This window comes from Eurytemora carolleeae, unplaced genomic scaffold (genome assembly GCF_000591075.1).
Source record: "Eurytemora carolleeae unplaced genomic scaffold, Eaff_2.0 scaffold295, whole genome shotgun sequence".
NCBI lineage: Eukaryota > Metazoa > Arthropoda > Copepoda > Calanoida > Temoridae > Eurytemora > Eurytemora carolleeae.
In genome coordinates, this window is record NW_019396215.1 from 171,515 (window position 1) to 194,279 (window position 22,765).

The following is a 22,765-nucleotide window of genomic DNA, read 5'->3' on the forward strand; positions in this document are numbered from 1 at the left end:
TTATCATATTTGTATCTAATCAGAGCAGCCTCTCAGTTGTCATGTATCTACATATATACTTTGTATTGTTTGTCTGGGTGTCTGTCCGTTTGTGTCCAATAAACGTCTAATCGGCTGAACCGATCGGGCCAAAATTTTGTGTGGGACCTCACATGACCACAGGGAAGGTTATTGAATGATAAAAAATTAGCTTCTGACCAATTAAATTTTTAATAAAATTTGGAAGATACACAAATCTTTTTTTATAAAATCCGCAAAATTTTTTGTTTTTGTTTTACATTTAATACAAGGAGATTATGTTCACAATTGAAATAGAAGATGGGCGAGAAGCGCCCTGAAAGCCTAGTATATATATAAAATGAATATAATATAGATCTTTTTATGATCAGGCTTTCAATAGAATATGTATAGAATACATACACTGCATTAGCTGTACAATAAAACCAGACATCTGTGTTGTTAAGAAAATCTGATAATAATCTATTTTGGGATTAATCCAATACATATTGATGATAATCTTTCAGCTACGTTTTCATATATTTTTTTCTTTCAAAATGTATTGAGTGTAGGACTGCCGACTTTGGAATATGATGACGACTAAAGATATGATTTTTAACAGTCCAAAGATTTTGAAACACAGTTAATTAAATTTAAGTTAATTTTCACTGTAAGCAAGACAACTCTGAAAGCTGGTCATTAAATTTTAGAAAACTTCGTCTTTAAAGTGTAGCAACGCCGTGGCCTTTTGTTTTACCGCCCAAACTCACCGATACTTTTTTTGTAAAATGCTTATCTGTTGTTTGTAGTTTAAAAGTAGTAATTGGATTAACACTGCTGGCTGCCTTTTACGTGCGAGCGTGCACATCTATAGTGCACATCTATAGTGCACATCTATAGTTCACATCTATAGTGCACATCTATAGTGCACATCTATAGTGCACATCTATAGTGCACATCTATAGTGCACATCTATAGTGCACATCTATAGGTCACATCTATAGTGCGCATCTATAGTGCGCATCTATAGGTCACATCTATAGTGCATATCTATAGTGCGCATCTATAGTGAGTGCACATCTATAGTGCACATCTATAGTGCACATCTATAGTGCGCATCTAAAGTGCACATCTATAGTGCACATCTATAGGTCACATCTATATTTCACATCTATAGTGCACATCTATAGTGCACATCTATAGTGCACATCTATAGGTCACATCTATAGTGCGCATCTATAGGTCACATCTATAGTGCATATATATTAGTGCGCATCTATAGTGCACATCTATAGTGCACATCTATAGTGCACATCTATAGTGCACATCTATAGTGCACATCTATAGTGCACATCTATAGTGCACATCTTTAGTGCAAATCTATAGTGCACATCTAAAATGCACCAGCACATCTTGGTTTGCAGTGTATTAAAGCTAAAATACACACCAACCACGCACCTCTGCCTCTTATTAGAAGTAAAATTCAACCTATATGAAGCATAAAGTCTGACCGCGTCAACCTTGTTGTAGTCCTGTCCATAGAGCTAGTTACAGTACAAACTGGGACCGGAAAGGTTGACCCGGCTCGGAAATTCAAATGTACTACGGCTCCCCGTGCAACAGACGATACACATAATATTTCTTAAATGTCTTTTGTTTTGTTTTCTGCAGTTTTTTTAGACCCACTGTTCGCGAGCAAAAATTTAAATAATTTAAATGACAGGAAAATAAAGATTATTCTTTTATTTTATTTGCATGGCCATTTACATTTAAGTGAGCTTGTAGCTTTTGCAAATTTACAATTTGTATATTCATTTAAAATGTATATTTATGAATTTATATACAAATTTGTAAATATTTAATTTACATTAGAAAGTTGTTTGATTGCATGTATGGATATCAGTACCTAAAAAATTGTATACTCTGACCAAGGATTGTAAGGCAAGGATAGTTATTTCAGAAGTGTACACATCTTTTGTACTGCAGTGTACTGTCTCTGGGCGGTAATGTAAACACAAGACGGATGTCGGAGCCTGAAATGGAATCCATCTTTCACATAAAAAATCGATGAAATAATAATAGGATACTATTATGTGAATTATCAAAATTTTCAAAATTTAATGCTTTTAACCTCCTCGGATACTAAACGAACACTGATGCATCTATTCTTGTTTACAAATTCCGCCCAAAATGAACTGGTTTCAATATGTACGCAGAGTATACACGACCGCAATAAACTTTCCTTGCCTTACATTCTTGACTCTGACTAAGTGACAAATGAAATCATCCTTACATATGAGTTCATATGGCAATTAATAACAGTCTCATATTATTATGAAAGTCAAAAAAATAAAAGTAATCTATCCTGTTCTGAATATGCAATAACATTGCCAAAAAATGATAGATGTTAAAAATTATAGCTAGTGTAAATTGGGTCAAAAATCACAATCTAATTGTTGCAATTTCTTTATTTTTTTTCATAAATTTATTGTCATTTTTCAAGAAGTGCAGAAAAATGATTTATTTGTTAAATTGACATTTTATTCAAATTTTCTAAATTTAGAGTTATCACAGTTCATATCATCACAGCAAAAATAGAACCTCAGAAAAATGGTTCATAGCAAAAAACAAACAAAAATTTTAAATAATAAAATCTTAAATTTGTGTTTATAAGAAGTGTTGGAACAGATAATTGGGATTAAGCTTAAATTAATTGTACACTAATTTCATAGTCCTTTCTTAATTTAAAATAGGTCTAAAATATTAGGTTGCTAAGATATTGAAATTAGGAAATTATGATACGGAGGGCGTTCAATTTCTTAATGTTCAACTAAATTGAATATATTAAATTAAGTATTTTTTTTTAATATTTGATAAAGATTTCATTAGTTAATCATCAAAATATCAAAGTTTAAAAAAAAAATAAAACAATTTGACAAATATAAATATTGTAGACTTAATCTGGGATTCCTTAATGGTATCTTATTTTAATTATTTTCTTTGCTTTTAAATGACTTTTTTGAATAATTAGCTGAGCAAAGATAAGAATTTGATAAAAAAATCTTTTTAAAAATCTCAAGTTTAAATATATTTCCATGCAACACCTTACACACATATTTTTGCATTTGAATTATTTACACGATGGATATATTTAACTTCAGTTTCTAAATTCAAATCCACAAAAGGGAAGGTCATTAGAGGTCATTAAAGTTCAATTTTATTTTATTATAGGAATTTCGAACCCTAATTAGGCGCGTACCCAAAAAATTGGAAGATTTGAATCAAAAATGAAGGCAGGGCCCCCCCCCCCTACATCAAATGTGCCAACTCCACCATCCCCTTTTATAAACTTCAGTCCACACACGTAGATATAGATATACATTCAGAATTTTGCTGCATACAACTTTTCTCCATTTCCTGTCTATTCATCATTTTTCAAACAATGCTTTCAACGTGAGAATTTGATTTATGAATATTATCCAGGCTTGTTATTGATCTGCTGTGAACCTGTTTCTCAAACCTTATCATAAAGCACAAACTAAAATCTTTGAAAGCAAATGAACAAAATGCGGGTTAAAACGTTGGGGGAAAATATAACAAAGAGCAGCGTTTATTTGGCATAAAGACTTTAATCGCTGAAATGTTAAATGTCATTTATCCATATAAAGGTTTTATTTTCATAACCGAGTTTTATTTGAAATGTTTTTACAGTGTAGGAAAGCAAAGAAAAGGTCTGTGTTTTCATGAAAACGTTTCTTTGCAGTTTACGGAAGCATGAAACTAGTTTTCATCTTGGAAACTTGGGAATATTTAAATATCTTAGACCTTATTCAAATATTAATTTTTTCAGATCTTTTTAGATTTTGGGTTTGCCTCTTTCCTTACACTCCGGTTGTGCAGCTTTTCTCCTTTTCTTGGTAGGGTAAAGAATGAGTCTGGTGGGGGGAGAAGAGTGCTGGCCCACTCCGGGGGAGGGGATAGGTCTGTACACTGATCATCATTCAACTAGAACAATTCGCGGATTACAAACTTTAAGTACTACATTTATTCTGTAAAAAAAAAATTTTCAAAAGTTATTTTTTCCATTTTTATTTCCCAATTAAACTAGGGCTTTCCCCAAAGCTAGTTTTCGCTTTATTTTGCATATTCCAAGAAATGGTGTGAAAACAAAATTCCACATTAAATATTTGCAGAATTCTGTCAAAAAAAAACTTTTACTTTTCATCTAATTTTTTTATTTGCATTTTTATTTTGGCATGGCCCCTTTATAAATTATTATTTTGCAACCTTTTTGCCAACTATTTTTTATTTCTGCACCCGAGGTTGTGTCAAATTCTGCACAATAAGAACAATTGAGGCAAAAATACTTATGCACAAAGATGCACCAAAACAGAACAGTGGAAAAAACATAATTGATTAACTTCAGAGATAAAATTTCAAATCTTCCAGAAATATAACTTTACCAGGGCTGGATCAATTTTCCCTGAGGGTGGTGGAGGTGGGGGCGGAAGGGACTGTAAAGTGAGGAGGGCTGGTGCATGATTCCTCCTTGGTAGAGGCAGTGATCCTGTAGCAGAAATAGGGTGTGGTGAGACTGATGTAATGGAGCCTGTAGATATTGACCTAGTGCCATGGCACTGGAATTCACCATCTACAACATATAAACATAAATTTGAATTTTTCAGAATTTTTTATGGAAACTGTGTGGCACTGGCAGCACCACTAAGTGTTTTTGGATGTCAACCTAATCAGTATTATTTGTTTGTTCCAAAGCATCTTACAACTAATAAGTTTAATCTTGGACATGATAAGGTACCATGACATGTTTTACAACTTTCCCATGTGATCACTTTTTCAAATAAACATTTTGTGAAATGTCAGTTAAGCCATGAAAAATAAGGTAGTTGAAAGTTTGTCATTATGAAATTGACAGGAGAAAATTTCTAAGGGATCATTGCTAGCTTAAATTTTGTGGTTGAAAATTTGGGAGTTATAAGTTTTAACATCCAAATTGACAATTGGAGAAAGACACATCATTCAACAAAGTTGAAAAGAGTGTTAAAAAGTGTTGACTAGAGGTCAGGAGTGGTATCCTAATTTAAAATTGAATTGATGTCAAGAAATATACTTTACTTCCTTTCAATTAATCACTTTACTTAAAAAAAGAGTTATGAGTCCACACTCCATAGTGAAAGAGAACCATAATTTATTTTAATCCTTAATAAAATAAATTATAAGATGAGAATTTAACAGCTGATTACATTTGCAAGGTATTCTCCTTTCATATATCTAATATTGTACACTCTATACAATTCTAATGGGTACAAACCATTCACTATATATTATATACTTCCCATGGGTCTTCACCCTTTTTAAAGTTTTCTTAGTGTTAAAGAATCTTAAAGAACCCAACATTGTGTTTGTGTTACGTGAGCCATGCTCCGTGTATAAAGTCTAGTTGATGCCCCTGTGAGTTTCTGAGTTCTCCCTGCGGATCTGTACAGAACGTATTGTGAAAAACTAGTTTTGGAAGCTGTTTACAGACTGACTACGCAGGCGCAAGATTTCTAAGAAATACCACACGGTACATATATTAGGTCTTTAGGGAAATCGCTAAGTAGCAAAACAGTTTGTTTAGGAAGGTAGTTGAATTACACCCAAAGAAACAAAGTGGCCAAGTCAGAAAGTACGAACTTACAAAGGAATAAAATTTTCCAAATTGTGTAATCAAACTAACCATTTTAGATTGAGTTTGATAATTTTTTACATTGTTTTTCTACTTCATTTTAAAAACTAAAGTTTAAAGAATTGAAAATCTATGACATTAAAAACTAGTCGTTTTTCCCTAAAATTGACCATCTTCTTCTAGTATATTTTCAAAAATACTTACTTTTTGCTTAAATGTCCAGTAGATACATGAGTTAAACAAATAGGCATTTAGCTATCAATTACTCCAGGAAAACAGAGATTCTCTTTGGCTTTCCTCTTTACACTCTAGTCTTTACACTTCCGATTGGGACTAGATACTTCAACCCTAGACTTCAACCACACTCAGACATATTGAATATCAGGCAGACATGTTTATCAGATAACCAATAGTGTTATTCTATACACAACCATCTCTCTTATCAGACACAGAAAATATATAAGGCTCCTACTGTAGAATATAGATGTATTTATATTTATTGGATAGAGAGTGATGTATTATGCATCTGAAAATATGAGCAAAGTAAAAGTTATAAATGTATTTATTAGATAAAAAGCTTACTTCCTTATGTGGGTTTAAATTCATGAATCTATTGATGCAAGCTAATATCAACTCTCATATTTTCTGTCCGAACTTTTTTAAGTATTAGATATAAACCCTTTTTTTGTCTAAGAGCTGCCATGTAATGTATTAAATGTATTGATAATTTATCGTGTTTTTTTTTATTTTAGCCTGTTTACAATAAATTCTTCAAAAAGCTCTTTCAGCTTTCTAACAAATGGTAAACTTTTTTATGCAAATTTAAAAAACAGAAAATTGTATAAATTTCAAAATGTAAAGCAATTATAATTCATACCTGGATCTGCATTTACCAGGTAGTCAGGAGAGGTTGAACCACCAGAATCTCTGGCTCCCCAGTTTCTAAACATTATGTTTACAATGTCAATTAATATGTAATTAACTTCAATTGACCCTCCTTGTGAAGATTGCAATGGTCGATTTACAAGAGTACCATTAAAACCTTTATCTGATCAATAATGTGGAAGATATTACCGTTTTTAGATAATTACTATATACATGCACCTCTGACCCTTTCGTAAAAGTAAATTTAACCTCTGAGTCTGACCGCGTCAACCTTGTTGCACTGGCTAGTCCTGTCCATAGAGGTAGGTACAGTACAAAGTGCGACCGGAAAGGTTGACCCGACTCGGAAATTCAAATGTACTACGGCTACCCGTGTATAGTTTAAAGTTTTGAAAAGTGTATTGCCATCTTTTTGATGGAGGGTCACTTAAAATATGCTTACAGTCCCTTTAAGAGAATTGAAAATTGTATTTGTTCTATCTTTTCATAATAATTATAGCAAAGAGATTTTGTACTATAAAATGAATATGACTACAAATGTTCTAGGCACATTATTTGAGGCATAATGTTTAGGAATTGCAGTTAAAAAGGCTACTTTTAACATGCTTTCCAGTAGTTTTTATTGTATGATATTATATGGATGCAAATTACATATCTTTTGGTTATCTGATCAGTGGCAATGAATAATGTTTTTTTTATCCTATATCGTTAGAATCCTTAAATAAAACCCATTGCTGTTTTGAGGAAAACAGAATAGGTCCCAATCCCTGACTTTCTTTGATGCATATTTTTGACAATGGTGATATGATACATGTTGTTGTAAATTAAAATTGCAAACGCAGAAATCAAACTTTAACTTTTACTCCATTAACTGAGTGGGAATTAAAATGATATTTATAGAAATTGTTTATGTCTTGATGGAACTAAAAAATGATTCCTAGTTTATTATTTATCTTTTGTCGTTAATAAATTATTGTTCTATTTAATGTTTCTACAAATTATATTTATAGAAATTGTTTGTTTATTAATGAAACTAAGAAATTGATTCCTAGTTTATTATTTATTTTTTGTCCTTAAAAAATGATGGTTCAATTTAATGTTTCTAGACTCTACACTGAAAGCAAAACAAAAAATCAACGAAAAGCAGGCTGAATAATGTTTGTGAACCTGTGAAAAGCAAGCTGTATCATGTTTGTGAACCTGTGAAAAGCAAGCTTAATAATGTTTGTGAACCTGAAGCAAGCTGAATAATGTTTGTGAACCTGGAGCAAGCTGAATAATGTTTGTGAACCTGAAGAAAGCTGAATAATGTTTGTGAACCTGAAGCAAGCTTAATAATTTTTGTGAACCTGGAGCAAGTTGAATAATTTTTGTGAACCTGTGAAAAGCAAGCTGAATAATGTTTGTGAACCTAAAGCAAGCTGAATAATTTTTGTAAACCTGAAGCAAGCTGAATAATGTTTGTGAACCTGAAGCAAGCTGAATAATGTTTGTGAACCTGAAGCAAGCTGAATAATGTTTGTGAACCTGAAGCAAGCTGTATCATGTTTGTGAACCTGAAGCAAGCTGTATAATGTTTATGTACCTGTTGCTATCTCTCCCACACCGAATGGACATGGTGATAAGTATTACTAGGAGGATAATGACAAGGGCAGCGGATACACCAAGCACTATACTCATGAGGTTCTCCTGTCTCACTTCTCCAACACTCTCATCTTCATCCTCTTCTCCCTAAACAATAAAAGAGTATTTTAGGAAACTGTTAGTAATAACTTGGCGTTAGGTTTAACTGGCTACTTTTTCTTAAATAAACATTAGACTCAGGATATAAGTTTTTTTATCTATGCTGGTGTTTGGCGCTCCCCCTGTAGTTTTTTTGATCTAGCACTCTCAGTTTTGAAGCTATCACCGTGAAATTTTGTGACTTTTAATAAATAGTAGTTTAAAGGATTTTTTGTTAAAACATATTTTTCTAAATTTATAGGGTAGGATACAGGGCGGAAAAAAGTCTGGTCTGTGAAAAAAAATCTAAAATAGCCCATAACTTTTCTGTGACCAAAGCTACAGATCTAAAAACTATATTTTTTAAAAGCCCTTGAAAATATGCATGTAGAAGCATGTGCCACACTTTGATATTTGTCTAAAACAAAAAAATATTTTTTTCCTTTTTTGTCCCTTTTTAAGGCCTTTTTCCCACCCTCTAGCACCCAAACTATTAAAGTTATCGGCCTTATTTTTGTTCTTTGAGCTGGCCATGAAAAATTGGGCTATGCACATGCATTTCAACCCTATACCTATTCTCTAAGGCCTTTTTCTAGAGGGGGCCCCCAGGCTATACAAAGATTCAGACCCCCCAGCCTATATAGGGTTAAACGAAATATTTGACAAAAGATGAGAGAATAGGGGGATGGGTAGGCTTGTTCAATATTCTCAGTTTATGGAAATTTTACAAATTGGTTCAGCATGTTAGGTGGAAATTGAAACAACTTTTCTGAATATTAGGGATAAGTTGGGCCCAGGGGATCTCATTATTTAGACTGAATAAGTTTTATTCTCCGACCAAACTAGAATAGTTTTGATAATCGAATTATTTTCCGGAACCAAAGTTGAACCCCTCGGCCTATCCATTTAATATGTTTGTCCTTTAGCCCTTGGTAATTAACCTCTTTAGCCTAAAATGGTATTGCTAAACCAAATCTTTTCTTCTATTTTCAGAACTTTTTCATCATTGAGAGAGGAATCTCCAAGATTAAAATTTTTTTTATCTTTTTATTTAAATTTTTTTTCGCGGGGGCCCTTCAGCTAGTGAAATATAAATTAGAAACATTTTGGCAAGAACTCAGTTTACTAGTCCTAAAGAACTCAGTTTACTAGTCCTAAAGAAGGTTAAAAACTTAATCATTAAATCTTAATCTTTTTGATAACAACAAACTGCAACCAGACAATTTTGTTTATGCGGAAAGTTTTAAACTGGTAAAATGTCAGTAATTTAACATAATTTCAGAGTTATGCATTCACAAACTTTACCTTAAAGCTAATTTGTTAGAAAAGTCAAGTTCTCAAAGACAAAAGTTTTCAAGTTTGAAATAACAGGCTATATTGTGATGTTAAAGGGACTGTAAAGGAAAAATGAAAGGTGGGTATGTTAAAGGGACTGTAAAGGAAAAATGAACAGGGGAATAGGCTGAAACCGGAGAATCTGAAGAGTTGATAAAGACTAACTATTTATCAAAATTGTAAACAAGAAAACAAAAGTTTTCTTGTAAGTTTAGTTAATTCTAATTTTACCTTGATTTCAGTATTTTTTGCAGCTCTCGTGATCGGTCCATTCTCCAGGAGAAAATCAGATTTTAGATCTGGTAAACGTACCTCCTCACTTCTTCCCTTACTATTCATAACACAATTTAAAAATATGAGGAAATAAATTTAAAATCTGTAGATCAATCAGAGGCCGAATTCAAAAAAATTGAGCTGCGGCTTAAATTTGAGACGCAGCTCAAATACGGTTAGTTCCACTCATTCAATGTTTCAAGATTTTGACCGGTGCTCAATTGAAACTAGTTATTGGCGGATTTGAGACGCGGCTCAAATTCATTAAATTTGGGCTCATGTTTGTTTAAAATTGAACTGTTCTTTTTACTTCTACGGGTTTGTTTGCTAAAAACAAACGAAATAGTCCAAAAAATGTTTTTAAAATTTCCCAAAATCAAGATTTAAAGTTTTACAAATTTAATATCAAAATTTTGCCATAGGATTTCTTTAACAAATTTAAACCCCACTTATTACGAAAGAACATATATTCTTAAAATTATACTAAATCAGAAAATATCCTTGTTGAATAATTTTATACTTTTTGTTCCAATCTGTCAACTAAATGGAGGGTGATCTCCTCAGAATACAGATTCTATTGTTGTAAAGTAGGAATGTAATTTGCATAAGCTTTTCATTGCAAAGGAATAAAGTACTGTCATTGTTATTCCACAATTCAAAGTTTAAAATATTGAAAAAACTATTTTTATTCAATTTTTGAAAATGATTCATTTTAAATAGATATATTAAAACTATAAAAAAGACTCTGACATTTAGTTTAGACTGAGCAATTTTCCATTAACAAAGGGGCAAGTTTTAAAAATCAACGGAAGCTCAACGGTAAATTATTTTACGCGATCAACCATCATTAACAACCAAAAAACGAAGAAACAGTAACATTCATTGTCAATATATAGTTATTAAATCTAAAAACAAAGAAATGAGTCTTCGCCACAAACTCTAGTTTTTAAATCCCTATAACTTGACAACCCAATGTTGTAAACCTTAGATATTTCAAACTATGACTTCTGTTACATCAAACAATCAAAGTTTGGAATATCTAAGGTTTACATAATTTGGTTGTAGATATATAGGTATTATAAAATTGGGATTTGTTTCAAAGACTCAATTCCTTTGGAACAGAAAAATTTTAAAAAGAAGGAACCTGAAACAAAGGATCCCCTTTAAGGCCCTTGTTAGAAGGCGCAGAATGAATAATCAAGAATAGACATGGGCGCATTCAACTTTTTTCATTTCGTTTGTTCATCGTTCATGAACGACCAATTTTGTTCAATCCTTTGTTCAGTTACAAAACAATTGTTGTTTTCAAAATTTTGTTCCAAAAAAATTGTTCTTTTTAAGTTTATTTGAACGATTTTAAATCCTTTGTTTTTGCTTTTATATCGTTCGTTTTTGAAAAACTATATTTTTTCCATTTCTCTGAATTTTCCATTTCGTTCATCTATCATTCGTTTTTTCTCTGAATAACACTCTCTTTCACAAGAATGTTGTTAATTCACAACAATTATTTCATTCAAAGAACGATACCCAGCTCTACTCACATTGTAGAAAGTATACTGATTTGTATTATGTATTCCTGTTTGAGGAGTAGATAGATAAAGATAATGTCTTCTTATATTCTAGTTTGCCAAGCCTAAACAATAAACAATAAGGATTAAAAAATCGTTGATTTCCAGTTTCTAAACACCAACTAGCCAAGATTATGTTATAAGGGTATTTTTTAACAGCTTCTTCAAAAAATTTGTAAAATTTGCAATTCTACTAAAGTTTGAATTTTGACAGTCATTTTAAAATGATTAAGTTAATGATAAAAAAATTCCTCTGAAGCTTAACAATTTGAATGTGTACTAATTCATTTTTCCCACCACCTAATCTTGCTTTACATCCATTATCATCCAGCGAGAAAAAACAGATTTTACCTGAAATTAGGAGTATTTGAAGTTCTGCTCAACATCAAATCTCTGTCCTCAGAACCGAAAACTTCTGTGTTACGAACTTTAAGCTTTTAGTAAAACAGTAAAAAAACATTTGTTTTTTCCATTGAGATGAACCTAGTAAAAGGGGATTTAAAGGGAGTGTCTGGCTTTACATGGTTGTTGAGTTGAGAGTGCAGTAATGTATAGATTTTTTAATAAATTCATTTGAGACTTTAAATACCTGCCTTGAAGCTACCGCCAAGCGAATTTTAATGATCGATTTCACGCTCTTTTGCACAGTATGTCTTATAGGTCTGTAATGAAATCTAAAAATGTCTCTCCATAACTGCACTTCAAGGTCATAATACTTTGTCTAGCCAGACACTCCCTTTAAAAGTTGCAAAAAGTCAACTTATCCATTCAGGACAACATTGATGTTAAATCTGGGAAAGTATTAAAATGATCTTTTAGAAAGGATGATCTCTGACATGAGTGATCACAGAAAGGATGATCTCTGAGATGAGTGATCACAAAAAGATGTAACTTTATTCCTTGATAAGCTTTAAATATGAGTGGTACCATAGTACCTTTAGCCAAACTATACCTTGACTAAAGGTAACTTGGATTTTAGCACATTTTCCTTTTTAAAAACCATTTTGGGACATTTTATAGTATGTAAAGTGGAAAAAACGTTTAAAAAATGAGAAAAATGGTAGTTATACAAAACTAGAATATATTTAATAATATTTAATATTTAATAATTTGTTTATTCTCATTTATCAGAATGATTATTGATTAAATTAGAAATTGCTTTAGAGGCTCAAACTATACAGACAGTTATATAGAATTTAGAGGCTCAACTTATCAAGGTTTACCGTAAAGCTTCTTTAAATCCAATTATGAGATTCCAAAAATTAAATTCTGCAAATTGAACATATTTCCACTTAATTATTTTCATTTCTTTGTAATAAATTTTGATATGAGATTTTGAAGGTTTTAAAACTTTTCATTTTAATGATTCGGTGACCAAAAGACAAATTGGAATTTATAATGTTAAAGGATATTGCAGGCCAGTGTCCGAATTTAATGAATTTAAGCCGCGTTTCAAATCCCCCATAACAGGTTTCAATTGAATGCAAAATTGAATACAATTTTAAGTGAACAAATCATTTTTAAGCTGCGGATCAAATTCTTTAAACCGCGGCCTCAGGTACAGTAATCCAAGAATCGAAAATTACTTTTTAACTTTTTGAATATTTAACTTTGATAACTCTTGCGCAATGTGAAAGTAAACATATGTCCCATCCTTCCAATGTTTTCCAATAAGTTAAAAAGGATATTACAATTTTTTGCCATTTTATCTCTGTCTCTTAAAGGGATTGTAAGCATAATTTCAAGTCACTCTCAATGCAAAGATTCTTTGGCGCTTCGCGCATCATTTATAATAAGGTTTCTATTTATGTTTTTGTTTTCGACTTAAAGAAAGTCAGTCATTTTTAATTCTTCCTCTCAAAAAAAAACAAGGAAAAACCCCTTACTGGCAAACAGCAAACAAGGACAGGGGACTTCGATCAGAATGACTTTCATGGAATATGAACAGACGAAATAAAGTCAAGTACTACTTAAAGGACTGCACAGACCTACGATTAAAGGACTATACAGTGGACAAATACGACTAGTGGATAAATTACAAAAAACTACTGTAGACTGTAGTAGAGACTTTATATACATTTTGAATATGTCTAATCCAGGGGCTAAAAAAATACAAATATCCTGGATTTTAGTTTTTATTTTGTAAATATTTTTGTTTCCCTTTTTTAAATTTACACTAAGTAAGTATAATTTTTGAGTAACATATTAATGGACGGGGTAATAGAGGAGTTAATGATATAGATAACGGCCTGCGGAGGTGATTCAAGTGGGGGGGGGTACCTGGATACTATCTGTGCTTGAGCTGTTTATTCTGCATCCCTGAGGGGGTTCAGGGGGACCTGTAAAACAACATTTTAATTAATTCTCTTAATATTTTTTTTCAATTCACAAGAAAAAAGTCTGGTTTTAACTAAATAACCGTGTAGTTGTCTTAAAAGTTGATTATTTTTAATTGAGGTTTCTCTAGCGCATTTCTGCTTCAGAAATCAAAGAGGAAATTTCTTAAATCAATCATTATCTAAGATAACGATGATGGCTTGCAAAGGCTTATGTGTAAAACGAATAACATGGAAATATAAAGACAATTCCCCTGCAGGGGTTAGGGCTGGGCAAAGTTAATTTTTACACCATTAAAAAAACCAAAAAAAGTAATTTCGTTTTTTCTGCTTTAAATTGCATTAAACTTGCAACAACAAAAAATTTACGTGTTTTGACTTTTGATGTTTCTTAATATTTCTTAATTTTGATTAAAAACAATTTGGAGTGTGTCCAGCTGTAATAAAATCTGGTTCTCCTCAGAATAGAATTAATATAGTTAATTTGGATATCTAGATACTGTTCAGTTAATACTACAAAAGACCTTTAACAGCTGCACCATTAATGATTTCATAACGGTTAACAATTTTTTTTCAGTTCCTTGTACCGTTAATAATGCAATAGACCGTTAACAACTGGAGCCCTTAACGATTGTTGAAAATTTTCCGTTAACGCCGTTAATAAAATTGAGATCGTTAACTATCAGTCATTTTAAAAAAAATGGTAAATGCCCTTAATGATATGAACTTTCCGTTCTAACCTTTAAATTACAGGGCTATCTTTCATGTTATCCCCTGCAGGGATAACATGAAAGATAGAAGGATAATATACCTGCAGGGATAATATGAAAGATACAAGGATAATATACCTGCAGGGATAATATGAAAGATACAAGGATAATATACCTGCAGGGATAATATGAAAGATACAAGGATATTATACCTGCAGGGATAATATGAAAGATACAAGGATAATATACCTGCAGGGATAATATGAAAGATACAAGGATAATATACCTGCAGGGATAATATGAAAGATACAAGGATATTATACCTGCAGGGATAATATAAAAGATAGAAGGATAATATACCTGCCGGGATAATATGAAAGATACAAGGATAATATACCTGCAAGGATAATATGAAAGATACAAGGATGATATACCTGCAGGGATAATATGAAAGATACAAGGATAATATACCTGCAGGGATAATATAAAAGATCCAAGGATAATATACCTGCAAGGATAATATGAAAAATACAAGGATGATATACCTGCAGGGATAATATGAAAGATACAAGGATAATATACCTGCAGGGATAATATAAAAGATCCAAGGATAATATACCTGCAAGGATAATATGAAAAATACAAGGATATACCTGCAGGGATAATATGAAAGATACAAGGATAATATACCTGCAGGGATAATATAAAAGACACAAGGATAATATACCTGCAGGGATAATATGAAAGATACAAGGTAGTTGCTGATGCCCAAGTTGATTTCCAGCCCAGCACAGAATAGTTCCATAGTCTAGCTCATGAAACGGACTAAAGGAAGCATATCTTTATTATTATGCTCTCATGAAACGGACTGAAGGAAGCATATCTTTATAATTATGCTCTTATGTTTAAACTTAACGAATTCAAAACGAGAAGATTATAGAAATTCTTGGAAGAGCAATTTGAAATAATAAAAGCTTTTGTATCATGCAAGTCGGTAATGCTTATTTTTGTTTTTGACATTTCCGTTTTTTATTTTTTTAATGGAAAATTTTCAAATTACCTTATTTAGTAAGTTAGTTTTAACTAAATTGAATTCTGTCCAAATTTGAGTCTTAATATAGAAATCAAAAAGCATAAATATTTTCCCCTTTTATTAAATCTTTAAACAAACAAGACTCAAGAGCTGAAAAAATCCGAAAAATCCCATGAAGTATTTAAATTATACTTTTGTTGTTGTTTGTCTTAAGTTGTATAATTCCAAACTGATGAAGGTTCTTAAGTATTAAAGATTTAAAAAGTATGAAAGTGTCAACAGGAAAACTGATGAAGGTGTTTAAGTATTAAGATTTAAAAAGTATGAAAGTGTCAACAGGAAAATCCTGAGATGTTTGGGCATCTACACTCTGGAAACTTGAATAATTAATAACAGTCTCTACCTCTCTTGTCCATTGAAAATTGGGAAAGAGAAAAGAAAATGCAAGTCTTAGAACACAACAGTTTTTAAAGAAGAGCCAATGGATTTCTAAAAATATTTGGAATTGCAGGAGAGCAGTGGAGTGGTTAGGTGTAGGATTAGGGTCAATCTTAATTTTGTTCAATTCATTTGATTGAAGTTAAGAAATCTTCATATATTAGGAATTAATATTTTTTTGTCTTTTTAAAGATTTTGAAAGCTTCAGCTAAAGCATAATTATATTTTTAATTACAGTTAATCTTTTTGTCAACCATTGTTTAACTTTTGAATTGAAATTAAAAATTCAACTGATTTTTTTATTGAAATTTTTTTAAATAATTGTCTAGCACTGATGTACTTAAAGATTTCTGTAAAAGATTCCACCCACTATAAACTCTCTTCCTAGAAACTTTGAAATTAAACTTCTAAGAATCAGAAAGGGAATTTGTAAAATTCTGAATAAAATGTGAAAAAATTTCATTTCGAAAGCAAATAACATCATAAAACGGTTTCATATGTATTGTATAAGTCTAAAACATCTTGATGTTACAATAAGCTCAAAATAATTGCAATTTTCGTTTAAAGACTGCCATCATATCCTCAGAGAGAATGAGACTTATTAATTGAAAAGTTTCATGGTACGAACCAGTACAAGGATTTTGGTCTGGTACCGTTCCAGACTGTCTTGTTTGCCCAGTATTGGTTGACCCAACACGGTTTATGCAACAGAATTAGGCGGCTGAATTATAGGGATACTAATTGTGGAATATCTGCACCGATAGTTTGGTTATTTTTAATCTTAAAATGAACCAAAAAAGTATAGTTTTTGAAGAAAAAGAGGCACCAATCGTTTTATATGCCTATTCGATCACTTCACATTCGAATACTTGCTGAAATGCCCGGCGTTGCCCGTGTAATTTTAAAAAAATCATCTTAAAATAATATTGATCTTTAGCCATGTTGATGCTCCTGGTCCATCCGTTGGGCCTTGGATATAACTAACATATAAAAAATATAAAATCCAATATCAGCTTCGATATACAAGAACCAATATCAGCTTCAAATGAAAACATTGCAATATATTTCAGGAATACACTATCCATGATTTTTCATTTTGCAGCAGTAGATTAATCCAGAGCTGAAAACTTTAGAATGGTGGATATCGGGATTAATGCTTGATCCTCTCTTTTTGATTATCTTAAGTTTATCTTAAAAGTGTATGAAAAACTGTAATCATCAGAGAAACTGTATCAGCCAATCAGAGAAAAGTGGACAACCAATGAGAGAACAGAAATATTCTCATTGGAGAAAACAATTAACGGATATCCAAGGAGAGGGAAAAAGAGTGTATTAGGACAAAATGAAAAGTTTCCACAGTCGATATTCGGATCAAGAAGTCAGGATTAAAGTTTATACATTCTAAAGTTCCCAGCTCCGAATATATAATTATTATATAGATTAACTTGGGAACCCAGTCTTAACCCAGGGTATTCACCCGCCGTTCACCCGCACTTGAACAATTTTACCGAGAAACAAAATTTTCGCTTATAGTTAAGACGACCCACTTAACTTAGGGTCTTAAAACTAAACTAAAACCATTCCCGTGGCTCTCACGAGTTCCCCAATAAACATTGAGACAAATCGGTCAATGGGTTCCTGAGTTAGATCCGACAAACAAACAGACACCCAAGCAGAGATTACAACTTTAAATATATAAATATACTGATATATATATATATATATACATACTAGCCTTTTAGGTGCTTTGTACCCATCTTTTATTTTAAATGTGAACATGTTCTCTTTGTGTACATCGTAAACAAAACCATAAAGTTCGCGGACTTTAACAAAAAAATTTCGTGGATTTTCAAAATTTTCAAAAATTTATGCGAGACAAATATTTGAAATTTTGATCATTCATAAACCTTCCCTGGCCGGGGCCACGTAAGGTCCCACACAAAATTTGACATTTATTGGATACAAAAAAAACAGAAAGACAGACAAGCTAAATTAATATATAAAAGATATGCTCCTCCCTGTAAACAAGATTAGATACGGGTCCGATCTGTGTAAACCTACTTTCCTAAACAAACAAAATCAAATTATAATTTAAAACAAACATTTATTCTTAATCCAGTATTATCCAATATTAACAAATACAACAAAAGATTATTTTTAAGTCGCCTTGAAAATTATTGTGTGGATAGTGCCAATTTATGTGAAGTAGTTTTTGAAAGGTTCTTACAGTCACGTTATACTGTCTGATTACATATTATCTAAATTTACTTTATTTAAAGATACATGCAAAAAGTCCTGAAATATACACTTCAATAAAGGGACTGTAAGCGTAATTTCAAGTGACCCTCCATGCAAAGATGGCAATGCAGAAATTACAACTGTACTCTTCAAAGCTTTGTCTGATCAAGTATGAATTATATATGTATGTATTTGATTTTTCAACTATATTTTTATTTGCGGATTCTCTGCGAAATTGACTTGCGCATTTCTTGCAAAATTACACATTTTTCGAGTGAGAAAACTGACGACATTCTTACATTTTGATCAGATAAAGGTGTCAAGCACTGTAAGAACCCGGCCGACTTTTGACCAGCTAGAACAAGCTGTACATATCAATTGTATAGTCTATGAAAGAATGACCGGGACATCACGTTAAAGGGAGTGACCGGCTATGTAAGGTACTTGAACTGAGCATGCAGTGTTGTAGAAAACTTCTTTCAAATTCATTTGAGACATATTAAACTTTTAAAAGATCTGTAAATCCTGAGTTTGAGCGCAAATTCGACGTTCAAAACTCCTACTTTGGGGGTGGATACGTTTTTAGAATTAGTTTTTTTTCAATTATGAAATAACGACGACAAAACATGTAAACAAAACTCTACAGTAAAATAATAAGTTGTTTCGATACCGGTTGAGAAAATAAAAATCTTGTTCAATTATCAGTTTCTATTTTCCCATTATTCTAGTTCTTATTATTCACAAACATTTTCTGCAGATTTTCTGAAATTAATATTGAAAAGACGACATTTGAAGAATTTTTAGAAATCTGCAAATAAATTCAAAGAAAATAAGAAATTCAATATAATGATGAAAACGAAATAATTGATTCTAGCATTGATTTATTGACTTACAGATCTTTAAAAAGTTTTATATGTCTCAAATGAATCCGAAAGAAGCTTTAAATTCAAAGAAAATAAGAAATTCAATATAATGATGAAAACGAAATAATTGATTCTAGCATTGATTTATTGATTTACAGATCTTTAAAAAGTTTTATATGTCTCAAATGAATCCGAAAGAAGCTTTCCACAACACTGCATACTCAGTTCAACTACCTTACATAGCCGGTCACTCCCTTTAAATAAATGATTCCCTTCTAGTAAAATGTATGTGTAAAGGTAAATCAGGTATTGTCATCTTTGCATGAAGGGTCACTTGAAATTACACTTACAGTCCCTTGAAATTAAAATTCGTTTTTATTGTATTTATAAGTTTTAGATAAACTGCTGTTTAAAGGGACTGTTAAGGTAAAATAAAAGGGGGTATAGACTGAAGCTAACAATTTTAGGTGTTGATCGCGACCAATATTTTACCTCTCTGATGTTCCTGTCTCGAGAAATTGATATAAGCTGTGTCAAAGTTATAAAAAATAAAAAGTACAAATTTGCAACGAAAATTTCAAACCTGCAACGAAAAGTACAAATCTGAAATGAAAAGTACAAATCTGCAATGAAAAGTAAAAATCTGCAATGAAAAGTACAAACCTGCACCAAAAAGTACAAATCTGCAATGAAAAGTACAAATCTACAATGAAAAGTTCAAACCTGCAATGAACAGTACAAAACTGCAATAAAAAGTACAAACCTGAATATCTGAAGTCTCTGAAGTATTGTTGAAGGTCCAACGAAACATCAAGTCCACCGCTGGATTTGCTTCAACTGAAAAATAAAAAATAAAACTTTAAAAAAAGTTATTTTCAGGCCGCCCTGTCTGAACTTCTTAATAAAACATGCTTGTAGTTTACATCATGAAGATGATTAATTTTATATATTTTTGAAGTTTTGAATAATCAAGCTTTAATTAAATATTTGATTAATTATTAATAGAATAAAAAATTGGATCAAATATTCAAAACATTTTTATTTGATCACCTTGAAAAAAGAGTAATTATTTCTTAAATTATATTAAAATTTGATCTACAGTATATTGATTTAAGCTCCTTACCTGTACAATAAATTGATATAAGATCTCTACCTGTACAGTATATTGATATAAGATATGTACTTGTACAGTATATTGATGTAAGCTCCTTACCTGTACAGTATATTGATGTAAGATATGTACCTGTACAATAGATTGATATAAGATCTGTACCTGTACAGTTTATATATTGATTTAAGCTCTGTACCTGTACAGTATATTAATATAACATCTGTACCTGTACAGTATATTGATATTTTAGAAGATATATACCTGTACAATAGATAGACATTAGATCTGTATCTGTACAATAGACTGATATAAGATCTGTACCTGTAGAGTTTATTGATATAAGATATGTACCTGTACAGTATATTGATATTTTAGAAGATATATACCTGTACAATAGATAGATATTAGATCTGTATCTGTACAATAGATTGATATAAGATCTGTACCTGTAGAGTTTATTGATATCAGATATGTGTACCTGTACAGTATATTGATGTAAGCTCCTGACCTGTACAGTATATTGATGTAAGATCCGGATCTGTACAGTATATTGATATAAGATCTGTACCTGTACAGTATATTGATGTAAGCTCCTGACCTGTACAGTATATTGATGTAAGATCCTGACCTGTACACTTAATTGATATAAGATCTGTACCTGTACAATAGATTGATATAAGATCTGTGCCTGTACAGTATATTGCTATAAGATCCGTACTGTATTATATTGTACATTATATTGATATAAAAGCTGTACCTGTACATTATATTGATATAAAAGCTGTACCTGTACATTACCCCCTCAAAAAAGTTTGAAAAAGTTTAAGCTAAAAAAAATGATTGGAGGTTGGGTAAAAAAGTTAAACCTCGAATAAAAAAATATATACTTGTTTTGTACACTTGTACTTTGGAAACAAGTATTCTTTTGATGAAACTAAATGCAGAAATTAATTAATATGTTTAATTTTCATAAAAATTCTAATTCAACATAATTAGCGAGGAATTAAGCGCAGAATTTCCTGCAAAACAACAAATTATAAACAATTGGAAGATAGTATCATACAAAATGAGATGTTACAAACTTACAGCCGCCGGCCTAATAAAGGTAAGATTTTGTATCAAATAGAGACTTTTTTTGTATTCAGAAAAGGGTTTTCAATGTCTTAAAGAAAGGAATATGTTCTTAAAAATGTTTAATCATAAAAAAAGAAGGGTTTGTTAAATCCCTAATGAATAGCCTTGATATTTTTGGCTCAGCTACATTTTGCCTAGTCACAATTTGCCTAGTCACATTTTGCCTAGTCACAACTTGCCTAGTTCACTCTTGCCTAGTCACATTTTGCCTTGGTAACTTTTTCCTAGTTCAAGTTTGCCTAGTAACATTTTGCCTAGCACAAAAGAATGTTTTTTGCCTATTGCGTTTTATGCAACAAATTTGTCAAAAATTAAACATTTTTTAAGCTTAACCAGTTAAATTTTAATGAATTAAATGTTAGAGAACAATTGAATTGTATCTTGTCCAGCAATTTTAACATTCTTTATACTCTACAACAGATAAAAGATATATAAGATAAAAGATGAATAGGTTTAAACTTACATTTAACATCAAGATGAATAGGTTTAGAAACCCCCACTCCTTCCTCATTAGTGGCTCTACAACTATAATTTCCCGAGCTACCTTTCTCCAAACCTTGAAGGACTAAACAAAAGTGCTTATTAGGAAATAATTTTTACTTTATGCTAAATATCATTATAAAACTGGAAATTTTCAGAAACTAAACAATTTTGTAGAAAATAAGAAATAAGATAATTAATAATTAATTCGAATTTTTTCCAACAAAATTGTTTCCGTTGACGATAAAATACAGTGAATTTAAATATCTTCAGAACTTGATCTTATTAATGTTTTTTTTTATTTATTTCGTTTGTTCATTGTTCGTGAACATCTTAGTTAGTTTTTTATTCAGTATATCAAAATGTTGGATTTGTTCGTTCTCAAAGAATATTGTTCATTTTTTCGTTTTCTCAGTGAACGATCGTGCAGTAAAATTGCTCACTCAGTACAATGACTATAGTCCTCAAATATGATAAAATATGTTTTTTAATAAGTTTATATTAGCATGATTAATTTTACATTTGTTTAAAAGGTCTAAAAACCCCGCTTGTGAACAGCTGATTTTAGTTCAATCGGATATTAGTCCAATCGATATAGCATCGTATCTGTCATTGATATCAAACGTAACTTTATACAGTAGAAATATCCAAAAAGAGAGGATTAAGAAGAAAATCAAAAGTGTGTCCATTGGATACTCAGATTAAGTAATTAGAATTAAAGATATCTCATTCTAAAGTTTTCAGCTCAGGTTTCTTTATTTTTCTATATAAAATTTGATTATTTCATCTATTGCTGAATATTTTAAACCCCTTCTATAGCTTTATGAAAAAAATAAATAGTAGGAGAAAAATTTCAGATTTCTTCTTTTTTTCAGATAGAAAAACGTGGATTTCTTCCTCTTTGTCACTCAGATAGATTATAGGTTGAATTTACTCTACCATCCCTTTAAGGTGTC

General features: G+C 31.2%; 2 protein-coding genes across 2 annotated transcripts in view; both read right to left on the reverse strand.

The window, feature by feature from the left end:
• Window positions 1–3,343: 3,343 nt before the first annotated feature.
• Window positions 3,344–12,518, reverse strand: LOC111698349 (uncharacterized). Its single transcript, XM_023468663.1, has 8 exons — window positions 11,818–12,518; window positions 11,475–11,531; window positions 9,857–9,956; window positions 8,154–8,299; window positions 6,561–6,625; window positions 4,461–4,648; window positions 3,878–4,002; window positions 3,344–3,517 (listed from the first exon to the last, which is right to left on the reverse strand). The coding sequence occupies exons 1-8, from the start codon at window positions 11,850–11,852 to the stop codon at window positions 3,433–3,435; spliced, it is 801 nt and encodes a 266-aa protein (XP_023324431.1). The 5' UTR covers window positions 11,853–12,518; the 3' UTR covers window positions 3,344–3,432.
• Window positions 12,519–13,728: 1,210 nt separating this feature from the next.
• The window catches only part of LOC111698354 (titin), a 34,591-nt gene continuing 25,554 nt past the window's right edge, over window positions 13,729–22,765 (reverse strand). Inside the window, exons 17-21 of the mRNA XM_023468668.1 lie at window positions 21,793–21,894; window positions 19,848–19,921; window positions 18,002–18,048; window positions 15,240–15,337; window positions 13,729–13,805 (exon numbers count right to left, since the gene is read on the reverse strand). Coding sequence (XP_023324436.1) covers window positions 13,729–13,805; window positions 15,240–15,337; window positions 18,002–18,048; window positions 19,848–19,921; window positions 21,793–21,894 — 398 coding nt within the window. The remainder of the gene's footprint in view (window positions 13,806–15,239; window positions 15,338–18,001; window positions 18,049–19,847; window positions 19,922–21,792; window positions 21,895–22,765) is intronic.